The following is a 23,331-nucleotide window of genomic DNA, read 5'->3' as shown; positions in this document are numbered from 1 at the left end:
AGGATGGAGCTGAGGCAATGCCATCCCCTGGCTTTGCACCTGGACAGGGAGCCCATGGGAAGGATGGTTTGAATTTGCCCTGGGAAAGAGAGGAGACACTGCTGAGAGGGCCCAGGGTCCAAACCCGACAAAGGCACTGCCCCAAGCGTGGTCCACCCCTGGCAAGACGGTGCTGAGCCTGTGCTGGAGCACATGCCACATCTAAGCACCATGTCTTCCTCTGAAAGGAAAGGTGAAGTGCTGCTCTGGGCTCCAGCAGCTGGAGTTGGTGTTACCTACCCACTGCTCTTCTGTCGCTATTGTTGTAGGCCTCCTCACAAACCTTCCCCCTCCCTGGTGTCAACATCAGCTTCCCAGGCATTAGTGCTCCTGCAAACCTGAATCCTCAGCTGAGACTAATGACTGAAGCTTGGGGGAAGTTCAGGCCAACTGGAGTGTAAGAAAGCTCCTGAGGGCCTCTCTGGGGACACTCTAGCCTTGAGAAGACAAGGAGAGCTCTTCTAGCCTGGCTGCAACTCTCCTATCCCTGTAGAAAGGCTGAGCCCCACTATGTCAGGGACAGCATATCCGAGATTTGTATCAGTGTCACTCCCAAGGGCTCCCCGCTGCCTTTACCCAGGAAAACCCTGGTGCTGCATTTCACACCTTTCTGGTGCTCAGAAAGGACCCCGCACCACATTGCTGCTCCAATGAGCAAGGCAAGGCAGTTTGAACTGTTGAAGCTGTTCATTAAGCAGCCTGAAAGGCAAATCATCTCAGCAAGGAAAAACATAGCCATGAGCACAGCCTCCCTGACAGGCAGGGGCTGGGAAATGTAATGGATGGTCCCTGAGGAATATACCGTCCTCTCTTGGCAGCCATCTGCACCATTACAGCCCCGGCTCACTGCCATACTGGCCTCCCGCTCCTTGACACCACAGGGTAAAGTAACAGGTCACCACAAAGCAGTGTCCCTGGCATGCAGGGACCTGCACCTGCGCACGTGGGGATGAAGGACTAGCTTTGGGGACCAGACTCCAATGCTGACTCCCGTCTCTCCTGGCACTTCACATCTCAGCCAGGGCAACGCGGGCATGCTGAATGCCATCCTGCTGCTAGGGCTGGACACATGATGGACACGGTTGGACCTGAATCCTTTCCACAATGCTCATGGTTTTCCAAAGAGCTCAAAGTACCAAAGGCTACTTTGCAAAGGCTGGACAGCACAACACCGGCTCCTGCCACCCAGTGTGCCTGACAGCCCCAAGGGGATGGAGATCCCAGCCTTGGCAGTCCCACTGTTCAGGATGCAGCGTTTAGAGCTGGCAGCTTATAAAAACAGTAAGGTCAGTAAGGCCAGACTCCTTTTTTAACCATGAAACCTAGGTCTGGGCTAGTCACTCCTCCGTGCTCTGGCTCACACTCACCCTGATAGGTTACATACTGCAAGACTTGTGTACCACTCATTTTCTGAGTTTTTATGGCAAGGTAGCAAGGACTCCTTTAGTCTGAGTGGTCCATGAAAGGTCTACTCCTGTACCTCCTTCCACCACAGCTTGCTCATCAGTATGTGCTGAAGGAGCATTAGTGTTTAGTGATCAGTAATCACAGTGTCCTACGGGACCGCAGAGAACTACCATGTCCAGTGGGGACCAGCCAAGTCCCCAGGGTCCCAGCAGGGCTCAAGCATGCGGGCGGGTGGCCAGGCTGAGTTTAGTAACTGCAGACTAGAATCTTCTATGACTTTTCCGGTGGAGGTGACCCCAAAACCATCTAGCAATTGAACAGAGTCTGCTGAGCTTGCCTCCCCCACCTGGCTCACCAATGTGTTACTTCAGCCCAGGAACTTCTCCGTCTCCTCCCTCCTGCCAGTCCATCCCTCTACACCCATCTGTACTGTGTAAAGAAGAAGAGTGTGGAGATCCACCCAGAATTACCCCAACAACACATCAGCCCAGTGCTGCTCCTCCTGGCAAGTCCCTCTGGCTTGTGCTCAGCATCCCACTAGCACAGTGTGGTTGTTTCTGGCCCAGGATCCACATCCTGTGCTCTGCTGGCTGGTAGCACTATGCTCCTGGTGACCACAGTGCTCTTCCCTCTGTGCCCTCCATCTTTTGGGCAGAAGTTCCTGAGAGATACACCCTGAAGGCTGCTTAGGTCTTATACAGTTGTGCTGCAGACAAGTTTGCTGGCTCCGTGTATGTGCCCTAACCCTCCAGACTCACACTGAGAGCATTGGCCTCGGCAGGGCTGGGGAACAGCCTCACTCCCCTTGCCTCCAAGTGGATGGTGTCTACGGGGCATGGGGGAAGCCTGAGGAGCAGAGCGGCAGCTGAGCCCCAGCACAACAAGGCTCATCTCCACTCTGGGATGGCCACTCGTTTTCCACAAAGCCTCTTCCAACCTATATGCCCAGTCCTAATTACAACATGGCCTCGCACACAGGGGACGAACAGCCTCACCGTTGGGCCTTGCCACTTCTCCTGCCACTCACTCTTGCCAGGATCCTTACATAAGCTCCGGCCAATGCTGCTCCATTAGCTCACTCCAAAGGAGGCTTAATAGAAAATCTGCTCAATTATTTAGCAGACAAACGGGGGGATGATACCGGCTGAAGGCAGCCAGGGTCTCTGGCGCGGACCCAACGATTCAGCCCAACTCCTGGCTCAGCCTGCCACATCCTGCCCTCCCTCTCCTCCCTGCAAAACCAAGGCTCAGTCATCAGGGCCTGTCAGGCAGCACACAGGCACCCCTGCCTCCTCAGCCCTGCCAGGAAGTGAGTCTCGCTGCAATGAAGGTGCTGCCCAACTGCTGTCAGACTCGAGGGCTGGGAGGAGGCAGCACGTCAGGAGGCCTGAGCAGTCCAAAAACAACACTGCAGATGCCAAAATAGTTTTAAAACGAGGAGCTGTTGCCTGTTGGTGAGACAGCCCAGCCCCCAGTGCCAGGCTGCCCCACTCTCACCTGCTGACAAGGTTTAGCTCCCTCCCAGCAAGACCTTGAGGGACAGGCAACAGCTCTGCTGGGAAACACAGCTCCTGTTGTGGGAACTAGAAGACCCTCTGCTGAGGCACACCAGTTAGAGCCAGCAGCCTCCTCATCCGTGCCCTGCACTAATGCTCCTCTGCCCGTTTGCAGGGGTTGTTACATCCCGTGAGGGGGATGAGCCACTCTGGTTATCAGCGTAAGGTTTTCCTTTCTGCCCTCCAGTCCCCAGCAAGCATTTGGGAGGTTTTACAAAGATCCATAAGCCCAGACGAGGTGGGCATTGAAGCTTTGGTTCACCACGAGCAGCACAAGCCATCCTGCCAGACCCGACCAGGAAATGCATTTTTTCTCTTGCAAAAGCACAGCCTGCTCCATCCAGGGAGAAAGGCGTACGATGTATCAAATGTCTCATCACATCCCAGCCTGGGCAACGTTCCCTTTCCTTGTGCTTAATGGCTCTGTTTGGTGCCAGGAGGCCATAGCAAGAGGACTTGATGCCTGGCTGAGCGTCCTGTGCTGGGCAAGGAGCAGTCGAGGCATCCGACTGCATCCTGCGATAACGCAGCTGGATGAGTCGGCAGGGCCCTGGCTCTCCTTACTCCCACCCTTCCCCACTAGAACATTTTGGCCCCATAAATGGGACCTCATTCCTTCACCCCCAGATGAACCTGTCCTCTCTGTCCCAGGGCAAAGTTTGCAGTACCTTCCAACAAAGCACCCAGCACAGCATCAGCTCACTAGGTTAGAGGCAACCAGAAAAAACACAGCCAAGCCAAGAAAGTCACCTAGGGTCCTGTCCCCTGTCCTCATCCTCTGGGGCAGAGCCATGTCACAGGGAACCAGTCAGGGTAACAGCTAGTGTCCTAGGCAGTTCCCACACAGCAGTTCCTACATGAAGATGTGGGTTGAATAATTTCTCTCTGTTAATGATTTCTGGCAATCTGGGAGTTGTCAAATGGGACCTGGAAGAGATTTCTACCTGCTTCCAGGACTGCCCGGGCAGAGTGCTTCCGAGGAAGGAAAAAAGCCCGTCCCAAGGAAAGTTTGAATTCTCCTTTTCCATTCCATGGACCATCCTCTTACTCATGCACTTGGAGACGGACGCTTCCCATCACCCTGCTCTGGGCCAGCTGCTGTTGATCTGTACCATCTCCCTGGTTTTTGGGCGACTGTGTGGAGGAGATCCCTACAGGGCTCTGCTTGCCCCCGCTGCAGCTCCCTGTCCTAGAGCACCCCATGGCGATGGTGCCAAGAGACTTCCACTCAGGATCAAACCAGGACTGAACTCCTGAGGAACATAAAGGCAGCAGAAAAGCCTCTGCGTTTCCTCTCATATCTGCTGTTTTTCTCTATCCTGTCCCCGTTTGCTGTTTTCAAATGTGCCTGCACAGAGCAGAATCATTCCATAAGTGGGTTACAAGACTCGCACCCCGGTCCTCAATTCAGAGTGCTGCAAAGAGGGTGGATAGCTCAGTTTTCCCTTCAGTGTCAGGTACTCTGCCTGCAGCCATGCTGATCTCTGCCATCAGGCTGCCCATCCCCTCTGCTCAGGTAGTGGTAGAGGGTCTCCAAGCCACTCAGCCTTGGTTCTTTTGTCCTGATTGACCTCAATGGCTCCTGCAATGTTTGCTTGCTGTTTATAGATCAGTGACTTATCAAACCTCAGATTTATTGCAGGGCTTTGCAAAATCATGTAGAAGCATTTTGTTTTACAGACATTTTTCCCTAGGCTTCCTCCTGTTTCACCTTGTGCGCTTCCTGCTGAGCTAGGTCGCCATAAGGACATGATACTTTGCCCACATCATTCCCCCATTTCGTACTTATTTCTGCTTTCCAGTGCCCAAGGAGGTGACTACAAAGCCTTTGATGATCAGTCACAGACTTGCCACTTCCCAACTGCACACCACAGGATACGGCACCTCTGGTTTGCAACCACGCAGCCTGCCGCTGCCCAAGACAGGGGACAGTGCTGCTTGGTGATGTACAGCCCCTTTGACACTGGCTGCCCGGGTTTCCCTAACCCAAAGCACAACTGGCTTTTCAGGTAAAGGAGACACAGTCTGGAAGCTTTTTGTCTCCTCAGGACTCCCTGTGGGCTGGGAAGGATGTGATTTTCATCACATTACCATCTTTACAGTGTTCTTCAGTTTGCTGAACTGAGGGCCAGAAAAACAGTTTTATCCCTTCACCTCTTTGACTCTACAAGCAACCTGGTCTGGGACAGATGTTCAAGGGACAGGGAGCCAGGGAAGGACTTCTCAACCTGCCTGGCATGCAGGGAACTGCTTTATCACCTCCCCCCTTCCAGGAAGAAGTGTCTAGTTGTAGCATCAAATTCATGACGTTTGCCCTTTCAGCAGGATTCTGGGAGCGAGCAAAATCCACCCCCGTTCACAGTCCAGAAAGGCCACTGATCAATGACCTTGTGCTAAGCTCTTGGCACTGTCACACTTGGGGCTGTGAGACTGGTGCAGCAGCCACGGAAGGCAGGATATAATTAGATATATTTGTGTACATCTTTCTGAGTCCTTGAGAGAAGAAGCTGAAAGACTGGCTGCAGGGCTGAGCTGCTTGGCCAGATGGGGCTCTGCCCTCCGCAAAGCCAGAGACTATCATGTTCTCTAAACATGAAAACAAGCAGAATTTGCAGTGTAGACAGAAGAGCCCCATCTCCTACAGCATCCCACAGGGCACGGTGGCCAGGCAAGACACCTACGAATGACAATGGGGCTGCAGAGGATATTTAGCATGAGCCTACCTTCAGGACTTGGTACAAGCAGGCACAGACACGCATATCCATTAGGCCACCTGTGGCTTTGTCCAGCCACATCATTCCCCCAGTGCTGTCTCTCTGAATAGCTTACCATAAAGACAAGAAGATTTACTTCATCTGAAAATCAGCATCAGGTAAGTACCTGGACAGAATTTGTCTCACCCTTGTGCCACAGGTGTGGGCAGCCAGAGACCTCGGCACACATTTTGACGCTTCCCCAAGATGTGTCCAGAGTGAAGGAGCTTTAATGAACTCCCTGGCATCCACTGCTGTGTGTCACAGCACTTTGCCTACATCACCACATCAGCACAGCACTTTTACATGAGGTGCTTGCAACCTCTGACAGCAGCTGTCCTGTTGCATGGAGTGCCAGACCCCATCCTGAGCAGGAAGGTATGCATGTGCTGTTGGTACAGCACCTCATAGCTACCTCTCATGAGGGAAAGCTTTCCTGCACCACAGGAAGGAATTCTGTACCCCAGCAGTAGCAGTGGGATGCAGCTGCTGCAGGGGCATGCAGCTCCTTGGCTTCTGCCTGCTCCATATACATCTGCCTCGCCTCGCTTCGGTCCACACACTCACATCACTCCTGCAACACCTCCCATAGCACTGCCTACTGCAGCACCCAAAGCAATGCCACATGCAGTGACCCTGTGCTTTGGAAGTCAAAAGCCACTCACCCCTGAACATCAGTGTCCACAAGCAGCCGGACCAGTATCCCTGTCACGGCCACAAGGATGGGGTAATGGTCCACACTCTCCAGCCCTACGAAAGCAAAAGAGAAAGATAGAGCCGCTGCCACTGCATGACAGGCAGAGCAGGGCTGCACCACTACTTCCAGACTTGGTGTCAGAGCAGTCCAGGAGGTAGGGACTGTGACTTGGGTTCTCCGGTGGGGTCATGGGTTTTGTTGAGGACAGAGGAGCCTTCCCTGCTAATGTGAACCCCAGACTCAGGCACTGCCCTCACAATGGAGCACCCCTGCCTCTTCCAAGCCTCAAGAGAAGAAGGTCTGTCCCCTCCTAAGCAGACAGGAAAATCCAGCTGCTGTACAGGAAATACAGGATGCTCATTACACAGCACCTGGAGCCAGTCTCTGCTAACGGGCACAACTCAGCTGCCCACAGTCACCTCCATGAGTAAAAGAAGTGATGTTGGTGAGAACAGCTTCCCCCAGCAATTCGGTGCACCCTTTACTTGATGCAGAGCACGGCAACCAAGTCTGCTACCTAAACTGCAATCTGTCCAGGGCTTTGAGCCTTTCAAACAGCTCCCGCCTAACCTGTGTCACATCAGTTTCTAGCAAGGCACCCCCCTGCCCAAGCACAGCACAGCTGCCACTTCCACCTCGGACAGCCAGACCCATGCATCAGCTGCCTCGTGAGAACAGAGATCCTGGAGGGAACCAGAGCTGCTGGGCAGACAGAGGCTAAGGGCCTAGGAAGAGCATCAAAACTCAGGTCTGCCTGGAGGATTTACGTGTCTCCTTAAGACAGCACTTCTGTGGCAGTCCACCGGCACCAGACTGGCTTCCCAGCCAGGGATGTGGCAGGCCTGAGGTCTGATCCCATACATCTCTGCGCTGACCTTCAGTACCAGCCATCCCCCACTTCCCAAGGGCATGCCTCTAGCATGTTTTCAATGGAGAGGGACAGCGAGTTAATGCATGGACTCACCTGGCAGACGGAGGTTCACCACTCTGTCAAACAAGTTCCTTTCAGCTGTCACACGGTTCAGCACCTGGTTCAAGAGCTGTGTAGGGAAAAGCAGAGACGGTCTGTATTTTCTGGAAGGGCCTTCCTGTGAGCAGCATCCAAAGGACATGCTTTGGGGCAGCATGTCCTTATAGCTTGGGCTTGGTGACTGGGAGCTGGTGGATGCACAGAGGGAGGCTCGCAGCACAGTCCTAGCTTGGCCCTGGCACAGAGGGAGGTGGCACCACAGCACAGTGGTTGTACCAGATCCAAACCTCCGAGGGAAGAGTCAGTCTGAGGTCAAGACACTTGAATCTCAGTATCTTCCACCTAAATCTGAATCCCACCTACAGATGACAAGCTACTTCTGCAGGTAAAAGCTCTTGGCAAACAGAAGCTACAGCCCCTAGGGCAGCCACAGCCCGTGAAAAGTGAGCTGGCAGCTGCTGCTGGGCAAAAGCAGTGTCAGTGGGGTGAAGCACAGTCCAGGTCCTGCCCTGCCGGGAGCTGGTGACAGAACAGACCTACCAGCCCTGAAGCACAGGATATGTGCAGAGAGCAATCTGCTTCTTTGCTTGACAGAGCACCACCGCAGGCAGAGATTTCTGCCTATGACCAGCACAGAAGGAATCAACTATAAAGACACTTAATTAGCCACCATTAGCTCTCACCCAAACCCCCACTGGGATGAGCAGGGAGTGCTCCAGGCTTGACACAACTGCTGCAAGCTGCCTACTGGCTCTCAGATGCAGCATCCCTCTTCCTGTTGCCCTCACACGTGAAGAGCAGAACTCTGCACCCCTCTGTGGGCATGTTCAGTGGTGGGGCGCAGCTTTGTGGCAGCACCAGCATGCGAGGGGGATGCTGCAGCACCCTGTTCTCTGCTGCCTGTTCCCCAGTTTGCCTGAACCACCTGCTAAGGGCCCCTCACTTTCCTCCTCACACAGGGAAAATCCTGGGATCCCAGGCTGAGCACTTCCTTCAAGATTGCCATACTAGACCCCACTGTGTCTTGCTTTGCCTCATCTGCTCAGAGCCCTGAGCCTCAACCCTTGGAGCAACCCAACCCTTATGGTATAGGTCAGGTGTATATATATGACTGTCCTCCACCAGGCTGGCTTGTACAAGAGCAGCTGCATGTCCTCAGGGCTTTCCAGGGTTGCTCATGCTTTAAAATAGACACTAATTTACTGGAACCTAAGGGGTGTTGTGGGTTGGAATGGGTCTGTCCCAGTCACCCCCACAGGGAAGCAGAGACGTTTGGAACCATAGTCTAGGACTGAGGGACAAAGGACCAAGACACCTGCCCAAACATTGGGGCATGTTCCCTGTGAAGCCAGCTATACTCTCTACAGCTCTTGCTAAGGTGTACCACACCTCCTCTCTGGATTTCATGGCATTGCTTGTCACAGGAGCATTCAGCATTTACTGGGTAGAAGAAACTAGCCATAGCCCCTCTTGAAGGAAGATTTAAGGGGCTGTCCTCCTCCCTCTTGGTAAAGGTAGAAATCATCTGTGGCCAGACTAGCTGCAAAGGAGGGGAGCAGTTGACATGTAGTGATTTTACGGAGCACCACTTGTTCTGCAGCAGCTAGGTTTGCCGTAGCAGCTTTAAGTACTACAGCACTTGCAGCATGAGCCCCCACTTCATAGCACATCTGGAAAGAGGGCAGAGGGGCCCCCCATGCCCCTTCAGAGGACACTTCTTCACATCTCACAAAAGGATGATACCTGGGCGAGCCTCCGAAGCAGCAGCTCTGACGATGGGCGATTCCAGTCGAGAAAGATCTCTGGCGCCAGCGTGACGGTCATTTCCAGCACCCTGAGCAAGCTCACCGACAGGTCAAAGCAGGTGGCACACACCTTCAGCTGGCGGCTGTCCACAAAGTTCCTCTCCAAGCGCTCTGCTGCCTGCTGGATCTGCCAAGAAAGGGAGACGGCTTAACAAGGTGCCCCTTCCCAAAAGGAGGGATGCAACCCCCCAGCCCAGCTCGGCTCCCAAGTGTGCCAAGGAATCGCTGCACTCCCAACCCCAAGAGTCACGTCTTGAACCTTGCTGTGTGCAGGACATGGGCAACCATCGAGTGCTGGACCACGCAGCCCCGGTGGCACACTCACCTCCTGAATCATGCCGATGAACTCGGAGAAAGCCCAGTTCAGCTGGTTGAGGACGCTGTTGAGGAAGCTGGGTGCCAGGTCGCGGTCGCTGCGGAGCAGGTCTGCCATGTGCCGCTGCAGCAAGGTGGAGGGACACGGCTCTGAAACCAGACAGCGACAACTTCAGTGGCCTGGTCCCGGAGCAGCCGTGGGTCGGGGGCGAGGACTGTTATGAGCAGAGATCTCGCCTGCTGGGCCTCCAAGTGCTTTTCCAATGCCAGCCTGCATTAATCAGGGAAGAGCCCTGTGTGCTCATTGCTGCCCACGTGCACGGGAGCGCTGCCCTGCAGCTTAGCATCCCTCCTGCTCAGTTCTGCAGAGGCCCACGGTCAGCTCAGCATTAATTGCTCCTGATAGCAGTGTGGCAGCTGCCTGGAGCCAGCACAGCCACCCCTGGCCTCACGTGGCCGTGCCTGCCTGCCCGTGTCTGGGGAGGGAGGCACCTAGCAAATCCCACTGCTGACAGGCTTCTGCATGGAGCTGAGGCTGGCTCTGCCCTCAGCAGGCTCAGGCTGGCAGGGCTGCCGATGCTCCCCAGCCAGGTTGAACCCAAGCACAGACACATCCCTGTGGTATGTGGCATCTCACTTCTGGACTTCTTCACTATCAAGAGCACAGATGGGGTCAGAACCAGCAGCTGGGAAACACACAAGTCAGGGTTGTGTGGGGTGCCGGTCCCCACACATGGGCAGGGAAAGGAGGGGGGCACAAATGGGATGGATGCTTCTCACCGGGAAGGTTACCAGAGTTCAAACCACAGACTAAAATTCAGGGCTTGGAGAAAGAAACTTGAACAGATTTACCAACTATATGAAAAAAAAAAAATCCAACTACTTTTCCCTCTACTAGAAGCTATTAATAAGTAAGAGCAGGTGGAAACTCTGGCAGCACCAGCACAGCCGTGTTGTGACTGGAGAAGGTCTTTGGGGTGGCAGCCTGCTTGAAACAGGGCGAAACAGGAAACACTGGGCGACCTCCATCACATCCCTAGGGATTGAGAAGCAAGGCATAACTACAGGCAGATTGCTAGCTGGGATTAGCAAAGCCAGAGGGGGATAGCAGAAGACCATCAGCACAAACAAGAACAGGATAAATTATTCTGTAAATACCCACTAATAATTGCCATGAGCTTCTGTTGTTATGGAGGGCACGCGCTGATGTCTCATAGTGCATAATTGCTCCAGGCAGGCCAGCGCTCTGGCTTTGATCCTGCCTAAAAGCACATCTTTGGGAGGGATTTCATCACCACAAACGTCTTTGATATCCTACTCCCACCCGCAAGTACTTTCCCAGCCCTTGGCTACACATGGCTCAGGGACTGCCCAAGTCAGATGTCCTTTTTACGTATTTAGTGATCCTCAGTGGATTTCTTGCCCAGGGTCCCCTGAAACTGTGTAAGCCTTTAGCATTGAACATGTCCTGGAGCAACATTTCACAGCTCAACTGTATGCGGCACGAGGAATTCGGATTTGAGCTCAGCTTCTACTCACTTCATTCGATAATATTTAGTCTTTGCAGCCCCCTCCTTCTGTTGGCAGAGACAGAGAGATGCTGCTCTGCAGCCACTTCCTCCAGCTAGCCATGATTTCAGACCTTTACGATAGTCTTTTGAATGGGAACAGCCCCAGCCTGTGCAGTGTCTCATACAGAAACTGTCATATCTTTGTCCCCTTCACCATCCCTCCCTGAGCCTTGCTGGTTTTCCCAGATTTTCTTTGGAGAGGTGGAATCAGAAGTGCACACAGCATCCAAACCACAAGTCTGTGGCAGATTTGCACAAAGGCATAATGTGGTTTTGCTTTTTGTTCTGTTTTCCTTTCCTCATAATTGCTGTTGTGTAATTTGTTCCTTTGACTGGGCACCAAGCTGATATTTTCCAAAAGATTACACTAGGATGACAGTTCAAGGATAACCCTTTTGTAAGAGTTACAGTTCAAGATCCTCAGGAACTTGCTGGTTGCAAGGAAAAAGTGGAGAAGCCCAGGAGTCAACACTGGAGTCCACCTTGTCTTCTCTGTCAGTGATGGACAATGGGGCACAGCACACTCTTACCAAATTTGCAGATGACACTAAACAAGGGCCTTTGTCTGATGTGCTAGAGGCACCCTAAGAAACTTGAGGACTGGGACAAAAAACCTGAGACAACACAAGGAAATTTCTGCATCTGGGGAAGAATGACCCCAAATATCAGTCCTGGCTGGGAAACAACAGTCTGGGCACTGTTAAAGGGGGTTTGTAGGATACCAGCATGAACAGGTGAGGGCTCTTGCTACAACCAAGAGGTGGGCGATGGTAGGAGGATGTGCTCAGCAGATCAAGGGGAGTTATCACCCCTCTGCTTGGCCCTGGGGAGGTCACACCTGAAATACCGTGGCTCTTTTCTCAGAAGCGTGCATAGACAGGTCCCAGGGAGCCCACCCTGCAATCTTGTCTCTAAGGGCTATGCTCAGCTTGCAGACCACTGATTTTTAACCACGTTTTCCCTGCACGTTCACCACTCTACATCTGGTGATGCTGAATCCTGTCTACATTTTCTCTCCCAGTCATTCAGAATTGGAAGATCCTTTTGTAGGGTTAAGTTTTTTTGTGTCTTCTTTTCCCCAGCCTCCCCTCAACGTGTAAAAAGTGCTTACTAAAACTGCTGACATATTAGCCCCCTTCCAGCCTTCAAGTACTGAAGCAGTTCTAGGCAAGGATCACCACTCCTCACAGATGAGCTTTGCAGGTTGTCCTGTTGGTCCGTCGCCAAAGCCTCTTCGGCCAACATTTCAAGTCAGAACAGATCTCAAAATGAATTGTCCAGCAAAAGTCTACCTCATTTGAAGGCAGCTTTGGCTTTTTGAAGGACGGTCTTATGCTAGTAATAACTTGCTTTATCCTGATTTTTAGCCAGTGACTATTTCCTCATGGTCTTTATCCAATAAGTGGTGTGAAATTGCTCCAAACCTCCAATTCTAGGTTCTTAAATGCTTTCCCTGCTGCTGGCAAAGACTGTGCCAGTCTATAAAAGCATTAAAAAGGGGTGCCTCCTGTCAAACTTCTCCACAGTTATGTAGGTTTTTTTAAGGTTTTAAGCTAACACCTGGAAACAGTGGACTTCCTTGACTTTTGTTGCTCCCAAGAGGCTTCTTGTATCAGAAATAGTGTGGCCAGCAGGACGAGGGAAGTGATCGTCCCCCTGTACTTGGCACTGGTGAGGCCGCACCTTGAATACTGTGTTCAGTTTTGGGCCCCTCACTGCAAGAAAGACTGTGAGGTGCTGGAGAGTGCCCAAAGAAGGGCAATGAAGCTGCTGAAGGGTCTAGAGCACAAGTCTTATGGGGAACTTGTAACTCCCTAATACAAAAGCCACTCAGTCTTGGCTTAGCTTTCATTATGACAGATAAAGATCAGTCATTGGAACAGAAATCAGTGGTTTTCCAAGGCCAAAAATTATGAGCTCAGTACACTTAATGTGGGGAACAGAGCGTGGCCCCAAGCAGTTACAGATATACCCAATATTCTCACAACAGAAACTTCCCTGCAAAAATATAAGCAAAATAGTCAGAGGGAAAAAAAAAAATCTAGGTGGGTGGGAAATAGCGAATAAAAACACCGAGTTCTTTAAGAAGATTCTTAGGTGGTCAGAAAGCCCCGGTGCTACAGCAAGCACTTGGATTAAAAGGTTCACTGAGGCCAGCATGAAACAAAGACATAAGTTAAAATGTAAAAGGTAAAGTGAACATAATCAAACATAGGCAGCGGTTGATGAAAACAAGGAGAAAAGCAGTAATAGAAGGAGAAGACATAAAAGAAACATCCATGAATAACAATGCTACATGCAAAGTTTCTTCAACTATAGGAAAAAATTCTAGCAGAACTATTTAAAAACAGTAGTAATGGGAGAAAGTCTAACAGTAGCAGAGGCCCATTAATAGACAGAGTTAAAAATTAATAAAGCAGGCAAAATGGAAGCCTTCAGTAAGTGCTCCTACTAGATAATTGTAAAGAAGCAGGGCCATGTACTTTCATCACAGGAAGATAATTATGTACTTTATAGTTTGCTAATGACCCAGGAAGATTTATAACAGGGCTATTTGTGAGACTTCTTGGTCAGCAGCCCAACGGGGGCTCTGGATGCTGCAGCATTTACAGTAGAGCTGGGAGCACAGAGGAGGAAAGCCCAAAATGGACCAGATTCAGAAGCAAAGCAGTTCCACCCAACGCTGAGTTTTCGAAAGGATCCAAATGTAAGTGTGACACAGCTGCCACTCAGTGGCTGTGGCTGTTGGACTGATGAAACAGCAGTGAAAGAGGTAAGCTGGGGATGCAGCGATCCATGTCACTGGTAAACTGCACCCATTCAAAGATGTATTTAGAGAGGACCAAAGGGAATGTTGCAGGGTGAGGCAGAAGGAAAGGAAGCTGCATTCAGGGGATGAGAGATCAATAAGGTTGAGTGCAAGGCATCAGGATGCCCCAGCACACGCCTGGGACTCGCGCATGCCTCCAGAGCAAAGTGCTGGTGAACAGGCTAATGCACGTTTTGGCTCTGTGACCAGCAGATCAAGGAGCCATTCTAGCCAGCATGACACTGGCAACTCTGGGGCTGCTAAAAACATGGAAAGGGTGAACAACAGGGCTCACAGAAAAACAAAACCCTTTCCGGAATATGACACAGAGGCTACATTTTCTTTTCACCACTAAAAAGGACCAAGAAGGGTGTTTACCCTGGTACACAAGCACTTTTGAAGAATAAAATGTTGTAATGCACAGAGTTTAACCCAGCAGAGAAAGGCAGAGCAGCAGCAGTGGAAGACAGAAGATGAGGTTAGCTACATTCACAAGAGGAAAAAGTGATGGATTTATTTCTGAGGGTGAGGAACCACCATCAGAAGGACTTGGACAGTTCAACTGCCACCAGCTAATGCTTTTGCTGTTGTCAGATAGAGACAGGATTACTTCCTGAAAGACCTCTATAGTTTAGGCAATTTGCTGGACTTGGGAAGAGGACGTGGGTGAATTCTCTGTCCCACACTGCACAACAGCTCAGCTAGATAATCTCACGGTCCCACCCACCTACCCTCCACTGATGGATGTGTGGGCGGAAGGCCTGGGGCACAGGAGCTTTGTGCTGCAACCTGAAGCCACCCTACAGCTTGGTAAAAGCAAGACAGACTGGGCCTGGCACAGGGCCACTACTGCTGCTCACCGTGTGCCTGCCGTAACAGCACCTGGCCTTGCCTACAAGCCACGATGAAAGCAAAACAAGTTCCTACAGCAGCTGCGGACCAGAACTGCCCCCGCGTCTGAACAGCCCCCATCTGCTCTCAGGAGCCAACTGGAGGCAGAGCCCTGCCTGCACAAGAACTGTTTGGTGCCAGCATGGTTCAGGAACAACTCAGGGAGCAGGCAGGAACATACATGGCCTTTCTGAGCCTCTCCCCAGGCTAACCCAGGCAGCCATCTCATTACTCACCATTGGTGAGCACTGGCAAAAAGCAGAGTAGGAGACCAGGTGGTCTGTGCTCTGTGTGTTCCATGGATATTGCGAGACATCACAAGCCCACCCTTGCCACCTGTGCAGAGTCCCCCAAGGAAGCATCCCCAAAGCAGGACAAGGCTGGAACACCAGAGAAGAGGCATTTGCCCAAGCTCCCTTCAGACTGGGCTGCAGAAGCAGACCCAAACAGGGATTTCTCTTAGCTCAGCAGTTGGTCCCGTTGCCCCTGCCAATGCTAAATTGCAACAAGGTGAAGACTGATGGGCGGGAAGGCAGCGGTGTTGTCTCCTCCTCCTTCCCCGGACAACATCTCAAGGACACCTCTGAGTCCCACGTCCCTCTTCAATGAAATCAGCATTCCTTATTGATTTGGTTGCGCCTTAAAATAGCAATCCCAGGAGCAAGTCCCCAGTAGCCAGCCCAGCCCACTCCAGGCTCAGACTTTGCGGAGCCATCTGGAGATGGAAGGAAAGAGGCCTTGAAAACTGAGGAACTTTGCTCCAGCCTCAGAGCTCCCCGGGAAGGGGGGAGCTTGGTCACCGCCTCACGGGACTGGTGGCAGCCACTCAGAGGCTTGCTTGTGAGGTAGGAGGGCAAGGGGACAGTCACGAGGTCCCTCCTGCATGTGTACCAGGGCTTCCCCATCATTCTCCAAGGATGAGAGGGCTGTGGCAGGGCTCTGACCCCAGAGGTGACCCTGATAAAACAGGTGCAAAAGCCGGTCCGTGATGCATCCTCAGAGACTGCCATGTGGGCACCGGTCCCGCTGGCATCTCCCTGGGATGTAGCTGAGAAAACTGATCATTGTGTGAAGCCTTCCACCCCTCAAAGAAGGGTCTCTCTGGACAGCAGAGGGAAAGGAGGGAGCTCTCTAAAGCTACTTCACCAGACAAGAGAGGGTCACACAAAAAACTTACTCTGGAAACTAGCAACAGAGAGATCTCCTGGGCACCCAATGGGCAGGAGAGAGAAAGAGAACAAGAGTGCCGTTAAAACAAACAGGCAGCTCTCCCCACTGGATGGGGATTAGCTCACACCTCCACACACCACTTGCCCATGTCAGGCTGCAGCACCCTCTGCCCCCCATCCACAGGCAACTCTCCAGGAGCAAGGTCTGGCACAAAGCATTTTCCACAGCAGAGAGGGGTCAGGAATGTATCCAGACAGGCCCAGACTCTGCAAGGGTGAAGCCAGGGACATGTTCTTTAGCTCAAGGAAGGTACCTTCTCCTCCCCATGTCTTTCTCAGCTGCAACAGAGCCAAGAAACCCCTATTTTGGCGACAGTGCTGAGAACCAAACTGCTGTGCCAAAGGCAGGACAGGCTCTGCCAGGCTCTGAGAGAGATGCCTGGTTAAAACACTCCCTGTTTCCACACTTCTCCAGTGCCCTGCCTCCATGGGCACCCACTCCCTCTCATGGGGTTCCTACCACTTGGCATACTCGCCAACTCTTCCCCACAGCAGCTGCTCAATGCGGACATCAGTCTTCTCCCAGGCTTACATTTTGGGGTAAAGCTCTGGTAAGGATGAAGCTCTGGGCCTCTCTCCTCTCCCTTGAAGGGCAGAATCCCTCCTTGTGATGGATCTAACCCACCATCCAGCAGGCAAAGGAGTCACCAGCCAGTGCAGAGAGACTGGGGATGTCCAGGAAAGGCAATGCTGGCTGCAAAGGTCAGGCCTCGATATTTGGCCAGGATCCCCCTACTTCAGCAGCCATCTCACCAGCTGGCCTAGCCCACAGTAGGGACAGCTGCTAGGGAAGAGGCCAGTCCTCCCTCACCACCCATCATAATCCTGACTGTCAATCCCCTGGCCAACTCACTCTGCAGGCTGGGGAGGCTGGCATCCTCAGGCTTGGTTTTCAGCAAGTGTGGGAGCCGTGTGTATCTGTACCCAAAGCCACAGCCCTGGTAAAAGAGATACGGAAAGATCTTAGAGGCTGGAAAACAGTTGGGTTTTGCTACTACTGGCAAGTGAAATGCTCAGTGTCCAGCCAGCCCCAGATGGTGAGAGGGGCAGGGACACAGGATGCTCACCCGCCACAGCCTGACGAGGATCCAGTTGGTTTGTGCCCAGGGTCGCTGCTCATAGGGAGCCAGAAGGTTCTTCATCATGGAGATCCGCCTGCCAGATGAAAGACAGGTCAGCCACAAAGGGTTTGTGGACAGGGGTTAAACAGGACCCATGGTAGGACCCACGGAGCTGCGACAGAGCAAAGCCACTGGTATAAGGGTGACAGGAGGCTCCCCAAACCAACTCCAGCACCATGCTGCAGCTTCCGGACCCCCACCCTCAGCTTGGCAGCCCGCCTGCTCCCCCATCCAGCCTTGCCACCACCCCAGCCCTGCCTCAGCTGCCCAGGAACAGGCAGGGCAGCACTTACTGCTCTTCTGGGATCCTCTCTACAGCACGCAGTGAGTGGGGGTAGCAGACATAGCTGGCCAATGCCTGCATCAGGGAGTCCCGGATGTCTGTGGAGGAATGAGAAGGGGCTAGGCCAGGCACCCAAGGCCACGCAGCATGCCAGGGAGCCCCTGAGCACCAGAGACAAGGAGGGACTGACCTGCACTTACAGAGGCTCGCTGTCCCAGCCGATGGGGAGAGCATGCCTTTGCTCAGGCAGCTAAGAATTAACCCCAGATTTGAGATGCAAGTAGTTGGGCCATACGTCCTGCTCTCAAAAGGGTATCCTAGGTCATGTATCTAATGCTGGCATCAGCAGGACACATGGGACAAGGGCAGTTCCCAGCCTGTCTTTGTATGTGGCAGCATGAAGCACTCAACAGATTCAGCAGGTAGATCCCAACAGAAGTCTGGTGAGCCACCGGCAGTGGGACTGGCCAGACTGCAACATTATTACCCCAAAGCAGAGGAGTGCAGCTTTACCTGTGCCTACAATCCTCGAGTCAGCAAAATGCTTGGCCAGGATGGCAGCGAGGCGCATCAGGGTCTCTTCATAGCCTGCAAAGAGGAGGAGGGAGCGAGAGTCATGCCAACGCCCTGATGGGCAGCCCTGCAGTCCCAGCATTCCTGTGACATGGCACAGGCCATGGGATTCATTCCTGCTAGAGCTAACTTTGCAGTTTTGTCTAGTTGTCAAAACAGACAGCTGGGAAAGCACATTCATCTCCAACAGAGCTGCTTGCCTCAGTCTGCAGAGTCTGAACCAGTTACTTGGAGAAAGATAAAACCATGCAACCGAATCGGACGTCAAGAGAGAGAAGCCTAGTGCAGAAGAGGCTGAGCAACACAAATAACACCCTAGATCTACGCAGAAAAGCCATGTCCAGCCTGCAGGCCCTGAAGAAATCTGCTACCACTTAATTCTGCTGCTCCCTGAACAGGAGGCACGACCCCCACTTCACGGATGTGAACACTTTAGCTATGTCTTGTTGGTGGGAACAGAAGCCCTTCTTTCTTTTGCGGGCTCTGGAAAGCACAGAACAATTTGCTAAGAGCTCGCTGGGATCACTTAGTCAGGAAAAGCAAAGAACGTGCACAGAGGGAATCCACCTAAACACAGACTCTTGGCATCAAGTGGGTGGTCATCTCCGTAGAAATGTACCCAAATCCTAGGGACATTTGAAAGCAATCCCAATTCCTGCACTCACAGCATGTTTTCCCCCACCCAGAGACCAGCAGGCAGTGGCACACATTGCTAGGGCAATCACATCTTCCAGCATCCCAGCCCATTCCTAGTGCCTCCTTGGAAACAAAATCCGTAACTGTCAGTGATTTTCACTACAGCCAACACTGCGACAACTTTGGGAAAGGCATGGGCTCCCTGCTTAAGCTCAGCAACGGTCACAGATCACCAGTGGATATCTACTCAAGGAACAGCACTCAGCGCCTGCACCACAGCAACAGACAATATACTGGTGCAGCACATCACAACCAGGAAAGGACACTGAAGGGATGATGCCCAACTACCACTACTTCACCATAAGGATGTGGGTTGCTTTGGACTTTATCAGGCCAGAATTAGCAAGGCCTCCCCATCCCCTTACCTGGAAGTTCCTCCATGCTGTTTACAGGGCTAAAGTAGTTCTTGAGTGCGCTGTAGCTGTTCATAGCCACGCTGAGGTAGAACTCTGGCATGAAAGCAAAAAGTGAGCCCGTCCTGTCGCCATGCTCGATGGTGCGGATGCACACTTGCAGCAGCCAATATACATCCTGCATCTTCTCCTGGCCAGAGAGAACACAATTCCCGTTCAGTTTTGTCCAGCTTCTCTTTGGAGAAAGGCAACAGTCAGCACCACGCTTAGACCTCAGAAACATCTCCATGTCTAAGACATTCCTCAGACTGCTCTAAGTTCATTAACCAGATCTATGCCATTCAGTCTTTTCACAGAGCCACAGAAGCGTTAGGTGGAAGGAACAATCAGAGCACAACTATCACCCATGTGACATCAGATGGCTTTATCTCACTGAACCTTGAAACCCTCCAAGAACTACTCCTTGGTAGGACATATCTGACCACACAGGCCTGATTGCAAAATAGCCTTGCTAGTTTTTATTCCAAGTACACTGGCTGAAGGAAGGCAAGCACTAGCAAACACAGCATAAATCTGCTGGAAGGAAAGCTGGTCCTTTGTAGGAATTCAATGGGAACAGGCTGAAAGCTCATACGAACTCAAATCTTTGGAATAGACGGCCACAGCCTTTCAGGTTCTGTGCCAGCCATTCAACCAGATTTACTGTCCTGAGGAACATCGGCCTCTTGCTTCTCTAAGCAAAACTCAGGGGATCCTAAATTAAAAACAGGAAATTTAAGGGCATCTACATAACTTTAAGCTATAAAAATCAGCAACAACAAAGCCATAAAAAGAAGAAATATTATTTCATATCCTGCAATGCCAAGAAATATCATAAGCAATAGCAATTTGCATAAAAATAGACGGAGGACGGTTACACTTCTAATAAAAAAACCTTAAAATCAGACGTGGAGATAGGTGACTTCATTTGCTTAGGGGCTTTTCTAAAGTATGTTGCCACCATCTTTGGGAGATCTACATGGGTTTGTTCTGTAAATTAGACTGAACTAGTGTAAATCAACTAAATTGACCAAATGACATCTTTATCTTGACACCAACACACAGCTCAACTGTTGCTTTCAGGATAAAAAGCAATTGTGCAGACAACATTAAGGTAAAGAAAGCTGCATTTGGTTTTATTAAGACTTGATAATCTCAAAAAGTTATCTCAGGTATTGCCAAGCTCTGAGAAAGCCTACACCAAGAGGATACAAAGAAAGATGTGATTATCCACAGTGTGATGGATAAATAGTGTCGTAATAAAATAAGCTGAAATGGTCTTCCCACAGGGATGTTTTGAAGCCAGGATTATCTTCTTTAAATCTAAGAGTGTTTTTAAGCTGTAGTGCTCCCTTTCATCTAACCTTGAATCCCTCAGCTCAGAATAAACTAGTGACTAATTCCCCCGAGGAAGAAGCAGCCTCTCCCGTGCTCTGACACCTCAGCACAGAGCATGACTTCACCTCTAGACAGAACCAGTCTCTTTCTCTCCATCAGCATAAGCAGTGCCTGCAACACTCATACAGATGTGTCCCTCTGTTGCACACAAGTCCCAGGGATACAGAAGCCCGCTGAGTGGATGTCTCCATTGGGAAACTGCAGGCACCTGTGACAGCTGTGAGACAGAGCCCTGAAAGTACAGGCAGTATGGACAAGCTCCTCCATGCAGCCACACTTCTCTCACTTGGCAAGCTCACTCGGCTCCTGAGGCACATTTCACAGCCAGCTAGTGACCTGCTCTCCCTGCCAGCCAAGCAGACCAAAGCAGGAGCACAAGCAGGAAAAGCTGTAACCTTCACTCCCAGATGCTGCTGATTCATCCAGAAAGGTGACACTGCTCTCCTGATGGGAGGTGGGTACCTGTGTTTAATATGACAATAGATCATCCAGAGACACGAATAGCATTTCTGCATTGGCCATCACAGTGATCCCTGTAATGCACACTGCTAATGCCCCTCAGCCTTTCAAGAGCAGTCTGGGAAGAAAGGTTTATTTTCTGCCAAGCATGGGCTATGCTAATGCAGCTGGAGAGCTTCTGCAGCGCAGCACTGCGCCTTGCAGTCCTGCTCTGGGAGTGAAGGAGGGGACGAGCAAAGAGCGTGTGAGTCAGGATCAGCCACTGCAGCTCTGCCAGACGTGTTCATAGGAACTACCGCTATTCCCCTCCCTGTTTACATCCTGGGACACATGCAGAGACCCTGCTGCCACTGCATGTTCAGGAAAATGTGTCTTCTTCCCTAGCACAAAAAAGCTACAAACACAGATGGGGCACAGTAATGTGCAAGGGACGACAGGAAGAAGAGATCTGCAGAGCATAAGAGCACAAACTGCTCATGAGAAAACAGACCAGAGATTTTATCCTGGAAAATGGTGACTACAGGGAAGAAAGGACAAACTGTGCAAACAGTCACTGCATTACTAAATGCAGAATGCACTCTTTCTACGTGGGAACCAAATGAAGAAGGGGAGAACACCTGAACAAAAAAACCTAGGCTTGGATCCTGCAGATTTCAGGAAGAGCAGCACTAGTGAGACCCCCGCCGTGATGCACAGCACAGGGAAATGGTTCACAGTAGCCTCTATCCTCTAGACATGACCTGAGAACTGAATCTCCCTTTGACCTGAACCCTTCTGTCTGTGGTGCAGCGGCCTGATGCCCCAAGGAAAAGCCTACAGCACCACGCACAGCTCAGAACAGACTGGGCTGTGTCCTAATAAACACTGGGGGACCAAGCCTGGGACAGGATGACACCCAGGCCTAGGAAGGAGTCTCTGACTCACAAGAAAGGAAAAACAAGCCCCACAGATCATCAGCATTACTCCAACAGCAGGGAAAGTGACACCTGTGACATGCAAGTTGAGCAGCACAGATACAGAGGCACAATTGCTTGGTCTCCTCTGAGCTGCTCACATTATGCTCCTGCCCACCTTTGAATAAATGGTGACATTTATCCAGGCGAGGCGTCGACTTAGGTGATTGAGCTTCTCGGAGAAGACCTTTTGGCTCTTCAGCAGTTCCTCGTGGATGTCTCTCCTCTGAAAAGAGTGCAGAGATGTGAGGGCAGATGTCATTCCCATTTACAGCATTCTTTTTCAGAGAGGGATAAAAAATGCAAAAGCAAATTCCACCTTGCAGCTAGCTAGGGAGTACCAGCAGGATGGAAAGGGGTCAGCAGCCCTTCTGCAGAGGGAGTGGGAAGCAGTGATATAAAGAACACTTATTGGTCTCAGCTGCAGCCCACAAGGCCTGATGCAGATGCTGGTCCAGTGTGGGCAGCAGCTTAGGGTCAACTGCTGTCAGGGATATTTTTTTTAATGTATCATCAGATACACTCAGTCTCTGGCAGCTGGAATAGGACGGATGTGTCCCAAGTCCAGCACCGGTGGGTCCCCACCGCAGGAAACTGTCTCCGAGGTGTCTGCAGCACACAGAGGTTTGCAAGTTGCTATGGCGTGTCCAGGAGAAGCTGAAGCAGTTGCTTCAATTCCTCTGTTCCTTGAGGCAGTGGTACAATGGGTTGGCACAGCATGAAATGTGGCTGCTAGCTCCAGACATGGGTTACTACCCCATCCAAGACATTGGCTGTTCCAAGGCTGGAAACTACCCACTGTGCTTCATCCTTTTTGTGAGATACTGAGGCTCCACCAGAGAAGGAAGCTGGCAGTCCAGAGACACTTACTCTCTTTGGGCAGCGGCTGATTTTTTCCTCTGTGTCTTTCAGTGCCATGGCGTATTCATTCACATCATCTGACACACCAACCATCTGAAAAACAAGCAGATTCCAACAATAAATGAGGGTATTTTTTTCCCTAGACACATAAGCATGCAACCAGATCCCCCATGGGGGTTAGGAGGAGAAGGAAAGGGCATACACACTAAATAAGCAGAAAACAGAGTCAGTGTAGAAACACGGAGGTTGGGGAAATGGATTCTTGCATAGCACGTGCTGCTTACCTTCCCAAGCTGCTGGTGGACACTGAGATTGTACATCATCACTATCCCATCCAGGACTTCCAGGAGGGAGTTCTCTGTGATGGGCTGGTCTGGCTCCTCAGGGGGTCTGCCCAGTAAGAGACCCTCATTTCCATGGCTGCCTTCAACTGCAAATGCAACCCCAAGACGAAGAGAAGTTCTCAGCAAGGCGTTTTGGCACCTCAGCTTCTGCCTGCACCTCTCTGAAGCCAAAGGTCCTGCTGTGCCTCTGTAACACAGTGCTCCTTCCC

The 23,331-nt window shown here is 51.5% G+C and overlaps 1 protein-coding gene across 2 annotated transcripts in view; it reads right to left on the bottom strand.

The window, feature by feature from the left end:
• The window catches only part of RNF123 (ring finger protein 123), a 48,612-nt gene that overhangs the window by 6,661 nt on the left and 18,620 nt on the right, over positions 1–23,331 (bottom strand). The window contains exons 23-34 of one of the 2 annotated variants that reach the window (XM_075713617.1): positions 23,063–23,208; positions 22,788–22,871; positions 22,036–22,143; positions 19,081–19,258; positions 17,960–18,034; positions 17,457–17,544; positions 17,110–17,197; positions 16,896–16,980; positions 9,553–9,692; positions 9,166–9,354; positions 7,417–7,492; positions 6,421–6,505 (exon numbers count right to left, since the gene is read on the bottom strand). In XM_075713617.1, coding sequence (XP_075569732.1) covers positions 6,421–6,505; positions 7,417–7,492; positions 9,166–9,354; positions 9,553–9,692; positions 16,896–16,980; positions 17,110–17,197; positions 17,457–17,544; positions 17,960–18,034; positions 19,081–19,258; positions 22,036–22,143; positions 22,788–22,871; positions 23,063–23,208 — 1,342 coding nt within the window. The remainder of the gene's footprint in view (positions 1–6,420; positions 6,506–7,416; positions 7,493–9,165; positions 9,355–9,552; positions 9,693–16,895; positions 16,981–17,109; positions 17,198–17,456; positions 17,545–17,959; positions 18,035–19,080; positions 19,259–22,035; positions 22,144–22,787; positions 22,872–23,062; positions 23,209–23,331) is intronic. The other variant, XM_075713618.1, reaches the window with a different exon arrangement.

This window comes from Pelecanus crispus, chromosome 7 (genome assembly GCF_030463565.1).
Source record: "Pelecanus crispus isolate bPelCri1 chromosome 7, bPelCri1.pri, whole genome shotgun sequence".
Taxonomy (NCBI): Eukaryota; Metazoa; Chordata; class Aves; order Pelecaniformes; family Pelecanidae; genus Pelecanus; species Pelecanus crispus.
The sequence above is the reverse complement of the archived record's forward strand: the minus strand, read 5'-3'. Positions and strand labels throughout refer to the sequence as shown.